The following is a 14,546-nucleotide window of genomic DNA, read 5'->3' as shown; positions in this document are numbered from 1 at the left end:
ACACTTTTCTTCTGCATGCTTCGGACTACGTGGCTCTGCATGCAGAGCCATGTGGTCCTGCTTGCACAATTTATTCCCAACGGCTAGTTCGGCACCATCACTGCCTCTCTATAAATTACCCCACCTACTACTCTATAAATTACCAAAAATCTACATAAATTACCCTACCCACTACTCTATAAATTACCCAAAATCTGCACTCTATCTCAGCAAATTGCATTCTATAAGCTATTTATTCCCCTCTACAAATTTCACAAAATTATTGTATCTACTTGTATCTAGGGATGTAAACGGGTAGGGTACCCGCGAAAATTAAACTACCCGAACCCGAACCCGATTTATATTAGTAATATCCGAACCCGTTCCGAACCCGATTAAAAATTAATTTAAACTATCCGAATTCGTCCCAAACCCGATTATTATTATCCGAATAAAACCCGAACCCGTTTAATCTTATGTATTTTAATTAATAATTTATATAAAAGATATTTTTCATTAATAATTTTCATTTAAAAAATTTAATATTTCTAAAGAATATTTAAATTTAAATTTTTAAATATAAATATATAAAAAAATTTATAAATATTATTGTAAAATATATTTTTTATATTAAATTAATTATTTATATAAACGGGTTCGGGTAGTGGGTACCCTGTACATAAAATCCGAATTCGATTCGAACCCGCAACGGGTATTATTTTTAAAACCCGAACCCATTCCAAACCCGATTATAACTACCCAAATCCGTTCTATTAGGGTTCGGTCGGATCGGGTACCCGAAAATACCCGATCCGTTGCCATCCCTACTTGTATCGATTCGACCACAAAAAAAGAAACGCCGGTAAGTTTTAAATATTTTATATTCTAAATTTTAATTTTTTTATGTATATAGTAATTTGAGTACAAATTAATTTTTATTCTAATTTTTTTTTATCAGAGAAATGGCAGTTCCTACATATGCTAATATTTATTGGGATGGTAATATTATAAATAGTTGTAATGGTTACGATTATGATGGAGGTTTTTCGAAGATTATTGCAATGGGTAAACGGATAAGTTTTAATCAATTGGTCGGTAAAATTGCTCGTGCAATTGGATTATCTGAGAATAATGAATTTATAGAGATAATTAGTTTTAGAAAGCCTACAATTGTGGATGGATCCTTAAAATTTGAATGTATGGAGATATGGGGTGAAGATGATGTATCTAGTATGTTTAATTACTTGTATCAAATTGGTGGTATACCTGGTATAGAAATATATGTTAAGATACTTCGTTGTGTTGATACTACAAATGAGGATGCTGATATTGGTCCATCTGGAACTGCTGTAGAATCAAATGATGAACAATGTGAAGAGCAAAATGTAGTTGATGATTATGGTTTATCTGATAGTCTTGCAGGGCCGTCAATTAATTTATCTGATACAGTAGAGGATGAGAACGAGGATGACGATGATTCATGGATGTCTACTGAGGATAATGATGATGATAATGGTCAGGAGGATAGTGGGAGTGAGTCTCGATATTACAACACACAATTTTCTAATTCTATTGTGACTGTTGTTCATCCTTCCCCATATGCAGAAATAGACTTCGATTTGCTTAGGGTGGATCCTTATGATAAGTCAGAAGGTCGTTCATTTTGGGATCCTTCTAAAGAGTTTTCAGTTGGGATGATATTTTATTTGAGAGATGCAGTGGCTGCGGCTGCAAAAGAATATTACCTAATACATCATCATCAATTTTGTTACCATGAAACAAGAGAGAAAACTTATTCCATAAAGTGCAAAGACAAAGACAGTGGGTGTGCATGGAGGCTTCGACCATCCAAGAAAGAAGGAGAGGATATATGGAAAATTACGAGATACAGTGGACCGCACACATATACAAATCATCAGTTGACGAAAAACCATAGCAAATTGGATGAAAATTTCATTTGTTCATTCATCTTTGCATTAATTGAACAGTAGTCCGATATAAAAATTACTGCCTTACAAGCTGAAGTGAGGGATAAATTTGGGTACGAGCCGTCTTATCAGAAAACTTGGAAAGCTAAGCAGAAGGCAATTGCAAGGCTTTATGGGGGTTGGGATGAATCATACAGTCGTTTGCGTAGATTCATGACTGTTCTTCATCATTTTAACCCAGAAACAGTATACATGATTGAAGATAATCCACATTGGATAAATGAGCGATTAAATCCGATATATTGTGTATTTGACCATATGTTTTGGGCTTTTAAGCAATCGATTGAGGGATTTAAACATTACCGACCTGTTATCTCAATCGATGGGACATTCTTATACGGAAAATACACCAGGTGTATACTGTGTGCAACCGCACTTGATGAAAATAATCAACTATTTTCATTAGCTTTTGCCATTGTTGATAAGGAGGACGGTGACAATTGGTCATAGTTTATTGATTTCTTAAGGATCTTTGTGACCAATCAAGAAGATTTGTGTATAATTTTAGATCGCCATGCTGGAATTCTAAAGCGATGCAGAAAGATTGGTGGCAACCTCCAGCTGGTCATCATCGTTACTGCATCAGACATGTTTTGAGTAATTATAATAAGACATTCAAAAATACAGCAATAAAGGAAGCGTTGCGCAAGACAGGTATGTATCATGTTTTAATACGAAATTTACTTAATTTTTAAAATTTAATGTCACTTTTAACTTATGCTAATTTAACTTTGATGAACTTTCATATATATCAGCAAATGAAAGTTAGAAAAGAAAGTTTTACGAGGCAATGAACAATATTCGGGAGGTGCATCCTGAATCATACAATTGGGCAGTGAAGATAAATTTAGATAAATGGACGAGATCACACGATGGTGGACAGAGGTATGACGTGATGACAACAAACATAGCAGAATCCCTAAATGGCATGATGAAAGGATTTCGGGCGTTGCCAATAACTACAATGGTTGAAAAATAATTTTCCAGTGTGTCCATTATTTTGATACGTGGAGGACAACATTTTTGGATCAATAAAGCAAAGGCTATGTTTTCAGTCAGTATTGTAGTGACACACTGCGTGCTAACGCAATTAAAGCAAATGGACATAGAGTTCGATGGTTCAATATTCAGACAATGGTTTGCGAAATAATTACTGTAAATGGTAGGCAAAAGCAAGTGGTCAAACTCATGGATCAAACATGCACATGTGGCAAATTTCAGGAGATAAGAATACCATGTTTTCATGCTATTGCTGCATGCATATCACATTCAATTGACTACGAACAATTTGTATCTGACTATTATAAATTGAATTGTACAATCCAATGTTACGTTCCATCCTCTTAGACATCCTGACTATTGGCCTACAGCATATGGACTTTCTCTCGTGCCTGACATTTCTAGAACAAGAAAGAAAGGACGACCGATGTCTTGTCTTCTAGAATATGTAATGAGATGGACTGGAGGTCAAACAAAATAAAAGAAATGTCCAGAGTCCATTGTTCCATATGTGGCAGGGTGGGGCACAATAAGAAAACTTATATGGGTGGGGAATCAAGTAGATAAATATTGCAAAGAATTCAGTTAATTATTAAATTATTTTTAATAATGTACTTTATTTTTATAACATAAGAATTATATATGGATTTGTAGTGGCGCAAAGCATTCCCACCTAATTCTCGCACCGGCATATGGTCCATTGTTTTTCCTTTTCTAAATTGAATAATATAAAATTTGAAGTAATAGGAACGAAAAATATCTGAATATTTAAATTTCTCATGCAGTTGCTTTGATATATATATAGATAATAATAAATTTTATCTTACTTTTTGGATATATCATTAATTAAATTCTAAGTTTTTCAAATTGCATGTGCCTACCTCTCCAACTCATTCATAGGCTCCATTTCCTGAAGTTAATTATTATTGAAAAATTAATATCATATAATGCTTTTTGATGACCGACATATAAAACTTAAGCACGTGACATGCTCCCCTACCTTGTAGTATAAAGTTTGGTTTTTTCGCCTGATATGTAAAAAAAAATTATTCTATAATCAAATTGTGAAATCTCAATAATTATTCCTTCAATGCTAAAATAGAAAAAAGAAATCATAGCATAACTTAACAAAAACAATAAAATCAAACCGCCTCTTGGGTTGATGAAGTCCAACCATTCATTCAAAAGCATCAAAACATAAAGCATAACAGAAATAATAATTAAGCATAAGGTTACAAATTCCCAACATTATTCAAATGGAAAATTACAAGGCTTGACCGACAACATCCTTCTTTTCCTAACCCATTCTATTATCAGCAGTCATTTCCAACTTCACACCAATATCATCTGTTGAATAATCACCATTAACCTAGAAAGGAACAACAAATCAAGGAGTCAACACATGTTAAAATTTGTAGTATTCTAATCATGCTCACTCATGTTAATACTTAGATAGCCACAATTAATCAATTCAAAATGTAATCTGAGATCATCAACAAGGAAATATTGAATTAAGCAACTAAAAAATATAGACTCCACCATTATACATAAATCTAACAAGACAATAATAAGAGTGAAATCGATTTAAGTTGAACTATATGATTATAAACATATCTGTATCAACCCAAACAAAATTATATTGTGAGTAATAAACTCATATGTAGTACATCGATAAATTTATTACGAATTATACTAAAGTAAATTCAATAGCTCACTACACTAATGCAAGTGCAACTCACAATCAAAACAGAGTTATAGTTCAACTGTGAAAAACATAATTTAAAGAAACTCAGAAGAAAAAATTACATGCACCAATTTGACATGTGCAATAAACTCAGAAGCAGCTTCCTCAAGTGCCCGAGAAGAACCTATCATGTCTAATTACCACCTGTAAAAACCAGAATAATAGTGAATCATAAGAATCAATCAATATCTTGGAATAGGCTAAACTAAGTACCAAAAAAATAATAATAATAATGTTGTAATTTAATTAAAATACTGTTTACATACATATTCAACTCACAGTCAATTATGATCACCAGTACCACACCCTCGATGTCTCCTCTCATGTGGAGCCCGTAAGCGACCCCGCCATGGTCTCGGTGCTAAGAACTATTGAGGATCCTGATCATTCTGTGTTGGTGCATTGACATTTGGATTTTGCACAACATTACTAGAAGGATCGGACTCACCAAACTAATCGACACCAGTCTGGCCATATCCTAATCCAGCGTTATATCCCGCAAACATATTCTCTATAGTTCCGCCTGACATGTAAAACTGCCTCAAAGTAGAAGGTTCATGCACAAGCTTTGGAGCAAATGCAGGAAACACGGATCCTATTGGCGTATACGCTACACCATAAGCACCAGGACTAAATAAAGGCATTGTATTCAGTCTAGGCGTCCAGCCCATGAACTGACTCTGTGAGGGATAAAACATAGAAGGCACCTGAGATGAGCTGGGTGGCACATTAGATGAACTAGGTCCATCTTCGTGTAATGCTTGTGACTGATGATATTGTATAAGGGGAGGCACTGGATTCACATCCCTATCACCTTGTTCTGTTTGTGTGTGATCCCTTCTACGGCCCCTAGCATGTCCACGAGTCATACCCCTACTACCACGTGAAAAAGAATCTGGATTAGGCGGGCCATCTGGGTCAGCCGTGCTGGGTGGTGCAGCAGGTGCTGGATGTGGAGCTGGCAATTGTGTTTGCCGCCTCTCTTCCATCATACAAAAAGAAACAGACTGTATGAGGTCGCACATAGCTGTCATACTCCCAGTGGTCGGGTTGGTAGCAATAGCGTACATGTGCTCCAGACCATCCTCCTGCACAACATATAAGCAATTATATTATTTAAAATATATTGTTATTATTGTTGAAAATGACATAAAAATTCATAAATTGTTTACCCTTGTTCCCATTGCTGCTCCTTTAACCGAAATCTAACGTCTGGACACCCTATGGTACCACTCTATATACTCTGAATGGAAATGGAGTGGCTCTGTTATTGGCGGGCCAGTTATTATTCTTCTACCTCGGGTGTTCCAGCGCACGATCCAATGAGAGTGCACTTCTGCCCAGTTTGTGTCGCTCTTCTGCAAATCAACATCATGGAGTACAGCAGATTATTGAGGCTCAGCAGGAATATGCTGCTGCATACCAAATTGTCGCATGACCCAATCCGGCTGATGCCACTCTATTATATGAAAGCATATTAGTGGGACAATAGCTCTCCAAATCTCTCGTCCTTGATGACAATATTCGGGTAACGACTCAATCAGGGTATCAGTGTACGGCTCCCAAATTACCTGAAATTATCATTCAATTTTTATACATAAATTAATGTACCTAAAAATTATTAATTTTTTTTAACATTATTACCTGCTCGGGTAATAATCGATCAAGCTGATAACGCAGCTCCACGAGTACGTGAGTGACAACCTCCGTTATCTGTCTGGCATTACTCCACCTGCACAACAAATTATATTAGCAATTATTTTTTTAAACATTAAATTTAAAAAAAATTAACAATAATATAATATCACATACCTGCTGCCTAGTGGAGCGTCATGATGTGGTACTGTGTTAAACAGTGTCGGCGATACTGCTGTGATCCGGTCCCATGCCCATATCTGAAGTATGAATAATGGACCAGCCATCTGCATAACTTTAGGATTTGTCACCTTACATAACTGTCTATACAACCATACCAGACATGTCTCACCCCAGCTATAATTGTCGGCTTCTTCAAGATCGGCTAGCAAAGGTAAAAACATTAGGTTCACACGCAAAGCAGATGTATCACTAAAAATGGATCCAATGACCCTCATAATATATGCTCTTGCGAACCTATGTATGACTTCCTCATCAGTATCATCTGGAAGTTGACTAAACTCCTCTACTAGCCAGATCATTTTCAGATAACACCCCTTTATGGCATTGTTAGGTGGAACGACACATAATAATGCCTCACAAACTGATGGCCAATGGTGGCGTGATCGGCCTGTAACAACTGCACCATTGATCGGCAACCCGGTTATTAGCCCCACTTCCTGAAGGGTTATGGTCATTTCCCCTTCAGGAAACATAAATGTATGCGTCTTTGGTCGCCACCGCTCAACAAGGACCGTAATTAAGTGCCAATCCAATGCAAAAAAACCTAACCGTATTACGCCATAAAAACCTGTCCGCCATAGGTGAGGTATTATTTGATCTGAATTATCGTCCAAATGTAAAACTGTACCCGTTCTTCTGCAACCTATCGCCGCACTTTCTATAGTTTGTTGCCATATAGTCTCAGACCGATGTTCGACCTGTCCATATAGTAACGATGGATTATTGGGACCCAGTAAAATATAATCACGGCGGTCATGGCGGTTGCGTCTTTCCTCCATATCTAATTATACAAAATAATAGTCAATATCACACCACAATGAAATGCTATACTAGTACACATTCACCAACTTTATTATATTCAAATTAAATAACAATATTCAAACACCATTTATTCACTAAATAAATGTACATAATTTAACACTACAATAATATATATATTCTACAAATATTCTTGATCAGTCCAAATTTAGACCATTTTATCATATTGTTATTGATGTTAATTTACACTTTTTCTGTCTAATTTTGTGGTTTTGATCTTATTTTGCAGAAAATGGTGTAAAGAGGTAATTCAGAGAAAATGTCCTTAAAACTGCCTAAAATGGAATAAAGGAGAGCAAGCATGCCAAGTTGCATCTAAAGAGGAGATAAACAAGGAAAGTAATTTGAAATTCAAATTTCAAATCTCCAAGAGCATTCAAAATTCAAGATTCAGCTTATTAAAGAAAGTGCTAAATAAGGAAAGTGGCAAATAAGGAAAATGCAGTCGGCAGAGTAATTTGAAATTCAAATCTTCAAGAATCCCTTTCCTTATTGAGGAAGCCAAATCTCAAAAAGATGCACATTCAAAATTTGAAATTCAAAATTCAGCTTATTAAGAAAGCCAAAGAAGACATACTTGCCCCCCAAGTCTTGCACATTCAAAATTCAAAATTGAAAAGGAGGCTCCACCTCATTAATGTACACTTGGGCGGCAAGGGCAGCAACTTGGGCAACAAGGGAGACCAACTTGGGCAGCAAGGAAGAGCTAGGGAAACACATGAAAGCTATATAAAGACCACCATAAGCCAGCCGCTCCATCTCTTCTCTCTTCTCTTCAGATTTGGCGCAAGACACCTCTCCAAGGCTTCGACCACCTCTTCTCCTTCTTCCTTTCTTTATTTTCTTGTTTTGTTTCAGCCATGAGTAGCTGAAACCTTTATTTCTAGTTGAAGATTGGTTGATACTTTAGTTGTTTTATGGATTGGGAGATCTGAACACACATTATTTAACTTTTGTTTTTCAATATTCATGCAATCTCATGCTTAATTCCATTGTTGCTTTGTTATTTTGATCAATATGGCCAATTGATTCTTGATTGCAAAGTAATAATTTGTTAGTTTGGATAGTTTTAAGTCCGTAATTGCTTGGATTGTTCAAACACAAGTAACTCTTGGTGTAAAAACTAAGGAAATTGCATGATCTAGCAATATCACCATGCGTTTGGGTAGCTAGAATTAGGTCTCTCTATTTCTTAATGCAATTGATAGTTGTTAGATGCCAAATGTCCAAGGACGTTCCTTGGCAACTTGTTGATTAGTGATTAGTTAGAGGACGTTCCCTAATTGATTTATGCTTAAGGAGGGATATGGTGGTGAGAAGCGTCTTTCATCCCCATAACTAATTTATTGAATCAAACAAAAGAACCTTAGTATCAATGATCAATCCCAATAACTGAAGTGAATCCAATTCTTCAACTAGAGCTTTTCTCATATTTGAATTTCTTTATTTTATTATTCGCTTTACTTTATTGCTTTCATTATTAGTTTAATTGAATCAATCTCAAAACCCTCCTTTATTTTACTTTCAGTTTATTTACTTTCAGTTTATTTTGCTTTCAGTTTATTTTCTTGGTCTTGATAAGGAAAATAAGTAAGTATCAATTCCCTGTGGATTCGATCATTTTGCCACTATCTACAGTTGTAAAATTGTTGATAACCAAAAAGGTTATTTTTGACCAGCTTCGACAACCGCACAGTAAAAAATTGGCGCCCGTTGCTGGGGAATTGATTTAACTAATTTATTTTTCTTTCATGACCAGATCTAGACTCAAGGAAACTCTGCCTTACGATCTAGAAATTGAGCGAACAATCAGACGACTTGGGAAGCAAGTCACCACCGAATCAAGCACAGAGAAGCCTGCCATCACAGAACTGATTCATGGCTACGGTAAGTACATCTATTCTCATTGCTCAAATTTCTAAACTAACCTCTGCTGTAAAAAGTTATGTCATAAGTCAAGCTCAACAACTTCAGCAATCTCGGCTATGTGGGATTTGCGTACATGTAGGACACCCAACTGATCAATGTCCTATACTTCATGAGGATGACCAGCAAGTACATGCATTTGGAGAATTCAATAGCCAGCCTAGACATGATCCATACACTAACACATACAATCCAGGTTGGAGAGACCATCCGAACTTCAGTTATGCAAGGGCTAACAACTACCAAAATTATCAAAGAAATCAAGCCCAACCAGCACCTTCAAGTTCCAATATGCACCTTGAGGAGATGGTGAAATCATTGGCAATTTCCGTGCAAAGCCTCCAACAGCAGATGGATCAAATAACCACCTCAGTAAGTGCAATCATGTTAAGAAGTGAGGAAGAGTTTCAAGATGTAAAGGCTGATGATGGAAGTTCACAAGTGCAAGAACAAGCTGCTGAAGAAAAATAGCCAGAAAACTGTTTGTCCAAACAAACTGGTCAAACGGAACCTGTTGATGGTTTAGATATCATTGATTGTTTGAGCCAAGAAGTTTTTTATATAAATCAAGATGATATGCTAAACAATGATCTTTGCAGCGAGACTGACCAGAAAGATAAAGGGAGCCAGAAAGAACCAAAGCTGAAAGAAACAGTCTGCAGCATCCAGCAGACGAGCTGCAGCCGAACGCATGAAGCCGAGGGAAGAATTATCGCACCTCTTCAGCTCAAATAGCAGGACAGCTCCACCATTCACCCAACGCAGACAGACACTTGTCTGCCCAAACAGGAGCTCCCCATGCAGCAACTTTCAGAATATGAAGAAAGTGAGAATAGCTTCTATGAACAAATCTTCCATGCCCAAACTGATGAGCCATGGTATGCAGACATTGTAACTACCTAGCCACAGGTAACTTACCCTCTGATATGCCCAAGCACACAAAAGACAAGATAAAGAAGAGTGCAAAGTACTATGTTTGGGATGAACCATACCTGTGGAAACATTATTCTGACCAAATGATAAGGAGATGCATTCCGGATCAAGAGATAGCCTCAGTACTCACATTCTGCCATTCATACAGTTGCGATGGACATTTTGGACTGCAAAAGACAGCCCATAAGGTACTTGAAAGTGGATCATTTTGGCCCACTCTTTTTCGAGACTCCTATTTGTTTTGCAGGTCATGTGCACGATGCCAACAGACTGGGAATCTAGGGAACAGAAGCCAAATGCTACAGAATCCCATCATGGTCTGCGATATATTTGATGTATGGGGTATAGACTTCATGGGGCCATTCCCGCCATCCTTTGGATACACTTACATTATTCTTGTAGTGGATTATGTGTCCAAATGGGTGGAAGCTAGAGCAACCAAAACCAATGATGCAAAGGCAGTAGTGGACTTTGAGAAGACCAACATCTTTGCCAGGCATGGAGTGTCCAAGGCAATCATTAGTGATAGAGGGACTCACTTTTGCAACAAGGTAGTGGAAAACCTTCTCAAAAAGCACAATGTAATACACAGAACATCCACAACCTACCACCCTCAGACAAATGGGCAAGCTGAAGTGTCTAACAGAGAAATCAAAGCCATTCTAGAAAAGACAGTGTGCCCCAGCAGAAAAGATTGGAGTGTACGCTTGGAAGATGCCTTATGGGCCTACAGGACAGCCTACAAGACACCCATAGGGATGTCTCCCTACAGATTGGTCTACGAAAAAGCCTGTCATCTTCCAGTGGAGCTTGAACACAAGGCCTACTGGGCCATCAAGAATTGCAACATGGACCTTAAGGAAGCTGGACACCATCGGAAATTGCAACTCCAATAGCTAGAAGAGATAAGACGAGATGCATATGAGACTTCTTGGAACTACAAAGCCAAAACCAAAGCCTCCTATGACAACCGTATTTCAGGAAAACGTTTTGAGGTTGGTGATAAAGTCTTACTCTTTGATTCCCGTTTGAAACTATTCTCAGGAAAGCTGCTGTCTAGATGGATTGAACCATTTATTGTGGAGCATGCTTATCCCCATGGAGCCGTAGACATCCGCAGCATAAAGACAAGGAAGATCTTCAAGGTGAATGGGCATCGCCTGAAACCATACTATGAAGGGTTCGTAGTGCAAGTAGTGGAAGAAATTCCACTGCATCACCCCTCTCAGTCTGCTTAAGTGGATCACACCTCACAACCATACCAGGGAAGTATTCAGTTTCCTTTGAACTTTAATTTTCCAATACATTGAGGACAATGCATGAAACCTTTGAACTAAGCAAGAAAAACAAGTTGGAGGTAGTTCCAATTGAAAACTTGATATCGGACTACCTTGACAATAGTACATCTAAACTTAATGAAGAAATTGAAAAAATATTCCGCTCATTGGGCGCTTCAAGCCATAAGGCACCAGAACTTGAGTTAAAAATGCTTCCAGCTCATTTGAAATATGCATTTTTGGGAAGTAATAACACATTTTCAATCATAATCTCCTCCAAGTTGAATCCTTTAAAAGCAATGAAGTTAATTTGGGTGTTGAATGAATATGAAGAGAGAAGAGGATGAAACCTAACATGCCACTGTCCAGCATAGGACAATAAACAAGGGCGCTGATTGGGAGACAACCTAAGGATACAGGCTTGCCCAAGTCTGTAGAGTCACAAGTAAGTTTTCCTTTTAATTTTTAGTTTTAAATTAATTTATTTGTTATTTTTGAAGCAAATTGGATTTTCTAAGCAATTTGAGACTTTAGGGAACCTTTTTGGAGGTAAGTTATTATTTTTAAAATTGCTCCCAAAGGAAGATAAGTTCTATTCTACTTCATCTTATTTTCTACTTAAAAAAAATAAAATAAAAAAAATAAAATAAAAAAAGCAAAAAATAAAAAAATAAAAAAAATAAAAAAATAAAAGAAAAAACTAATTCTTTCTCTCTCCTATCACCTTCATCTTCTATCTTTTTCTTTCTCTTCTTTTCTTTTCTTTCCTGCAGATGGCTCGCGCCGCCTCTTCCCACGCCGTTTCCTCCGCCGCTGAGAGCTTCGCCACCGGCGCTTCGACCGATAGCCGCCGCTCGTCGCACCGCCAGCAGACCACGATCCCATAGAACGTGGCGACCCGGCTTCGCGCGTGACCGAACCAGCGGACGCTCCATCATCGCCGGTCACGCGTCCCTTCGCCGGGCGAAGCCTGCGCAACCTTCATCGCCGGACGCAGCGCCCCCTTCGCCAATCGCGACGTCTTCGCTGCCGATTGCCAGCCCAGCCACGCCTTCTTTGCCAAATCGCGAGTCCAGCCTCACCGGTTGCCACCTCTTCGACGCCTCCACCGCCGCCTCCACCGCCATCCACTTCCTCACCGGATGCAACCACACGCCAACGTTTGCAGATGAGATGAGTTATAACGATGAGAGGTGAAACCGAGAAATGCAACCCAACCACTACCAGCTTGAGTTCTATGCGACTTACTCCTCAGAGGGAAGTTCTCTTTTAACTTCTATTTTATTTTATGGACCTCCCTCGTTTGATTGAATTTTTTCCACGTTGAGGACAATGTGAGGAGTAAGTGTGGGGGAGATGTGGTATGATACGGAAATTGAAGTGTTTTTTTTTGTGATTGATGAGATTGATCGATGATTGATGAACATTCTGAAATTTTTGGAAATTTTTATTTTTTTTCTGCCATTTTTCGTAGAATTTTTGGTGTTTGAGTTAGAGGCTTGCCGAAGCTTATAAACACTTGATCTTTTGATGATTCTCAGCAGTTTCTCAGCACTTGCATTTTAAATTGTTTCTCATATTTAATTTTTAGGATTTCTAGTATTGACATCATTTTGTTCAAAAAAAATAAAATAAAATAAATAAATAAATAAAATAAATAAATGAAAAAAATAAAAAATTTTACAGCTCCTTGCCATAAGAAATTGATATGTCCTTTATTGTAGAATATAAGTTATTATGCCATTTGTATGCTAGCTTAAATAGAATAAATTTATCATTGTTTATTTTGTAGTTTTATTTTTAAGGTTTGTTTTGAAAGCTCATGATGTATGGTCCTTATTTAAATAGTTGGGTAACGAATGCATGTTCTTTTAAATGAGTTGATGCCCTTTGTTGAGAATGAATTAAAGGATATTTTCTAGACTATATGTTTATGTGAAAATTAAGGGGTGTCATCAAAGAAAAATAAGGAAAAAATAAAAATAAAAATAAAAATCAGAAATAAATGCACTCCTATGACCCACTCCTCTAGTTGCTTGATCAATTGGGTTACCAACCCGATGGTCCAAGTAGTGCGATACTTGGTGTCCCCTTAAGATATTCCGTATGGAGAAATCGGTGTTTAGAAGAGTATCACCCCTTTTTTGGGCCGTTTAAAAAACTCGTCCATACCTTTTTATTGGGTAATTATAAGTGGAGCTAGTAGCCACCTGAATTGAATAACCAGGGGCGAATGGCTCAGTAACCATTTGTTTCACGTTCACTTTATCGGTTTTAGGCAAGATATAGTAGGAAGTGTAAATAATAAATAATAAACCCCCAAATCTTTAAATTTTATTGGTTTAGTCAAGAGTTCTAAGATTATATTCTTTCAAAAAGGCAGTATAATATTATATGACATTCTAATATTTTTGTGCTTGAAATTGAATTGAGAACCAACTTTATGTCTTGAGAAACACGTTTTAAATATGAAACTTGTTGAAGTAAACTTTGGTGAATTAAGCTATTTCTGCTATCATCCTATTGCATGACAATTTGATTCTTTGCTTTGGACAAATTAAATTTCAGATTGGTTGATGACAGGGCTGTATTTTATTGTTTCATTTTAATTTCTGTGCTTGAGGACAAGCAAAGGTGCAAGTGTGGGGGAATCTGATGAGTTGTAAAACTCACAAATTTTTTCCCATTTAATTCCATGATTTTACTATAATTTTGATGTAAATATTTAATTTTAATTTGAATTTAATTCTGGACAGGTTTGTGAGCAGAAGTTGAGAAAAGGAAGAAAAAAGGCTGAATTAGAGGATATTTTTTATACTGTGAGGCTACAACCTTGACCAAACCTGTAATCCGAGGCGATGGGGAGATAAGATAGATTTTGCCACCTAAACAAGGAAGTGGTGTCAAATTGAATCAAACTCAATCAGATGAGGATAAAGATCTTATTAGGATGGAGATAAGATGAGGATAGAGATAAGATAGGGATAATAGATTTTATTTTAA

The 14,546-nt window shown here is 37.0% G+C and overlaps 1 protein-coding gene across 1 annotated transcript; it reads left to right on the top strand.

Moving 5' to 3' along the window:
- Nucleotides 1-941: 941 nt before the first annotated feature.
- On the top strand, nucleotides 942-2,417 carry LOC122721504. Its single transcript, XM_043949346.1, has 2 exons — nucleotides 942-1,938; nucleotides 1,999-2,417. The coding sequence occupies exons 1-2, from the start codon at nucleotides 942-944 to the stop codon at nucleotides 2,415-2,417; spliced, it is 1,416 nt and encodes a 471-aa protein (XP_043805281.1).
- The last annotated feature ends 12,129 nt before the right edge of the window (nucleotides 2,418-14,546 follow it).

This window comes from Manihot esculenta, chromosome 13 (assembly GCF_001659605.2).
Source record: "Manihot esculenta cultivar AM560-2 chromosome 13, M.esculenta_v8, whole genome shotgun sequence".
Lineage (NCBI taxonomy): Eukaryota > Viridiplantae > Streptophyta > Magnoliopsida > Malpighiales > Euphorbiaceae > Manihot > Manihot esculenta.
Note: the sequence above shows the minus strand (reverse complement) of the source record. Positions and strands in the feature narration are given on the sequence as shown.

What these genes read in the sequence shown, in the direction of transcription:
- LOC122721504 (XM_043949346.1), top strand. Translation starts at nt 942, where the DNA reads ATGGCAGTTCCTACATATGCTAATATTTATTGGGATGGTAATATTATA. An exon ending in ATTGGATGAAAATTTCATTT is followed by an intron (nt 1,939 to 1,998) that starts GTTCATTCATCT and finishes CTGCCTTACAAG; the next exon opens with CTGAAGTGAGGGATAAATTT.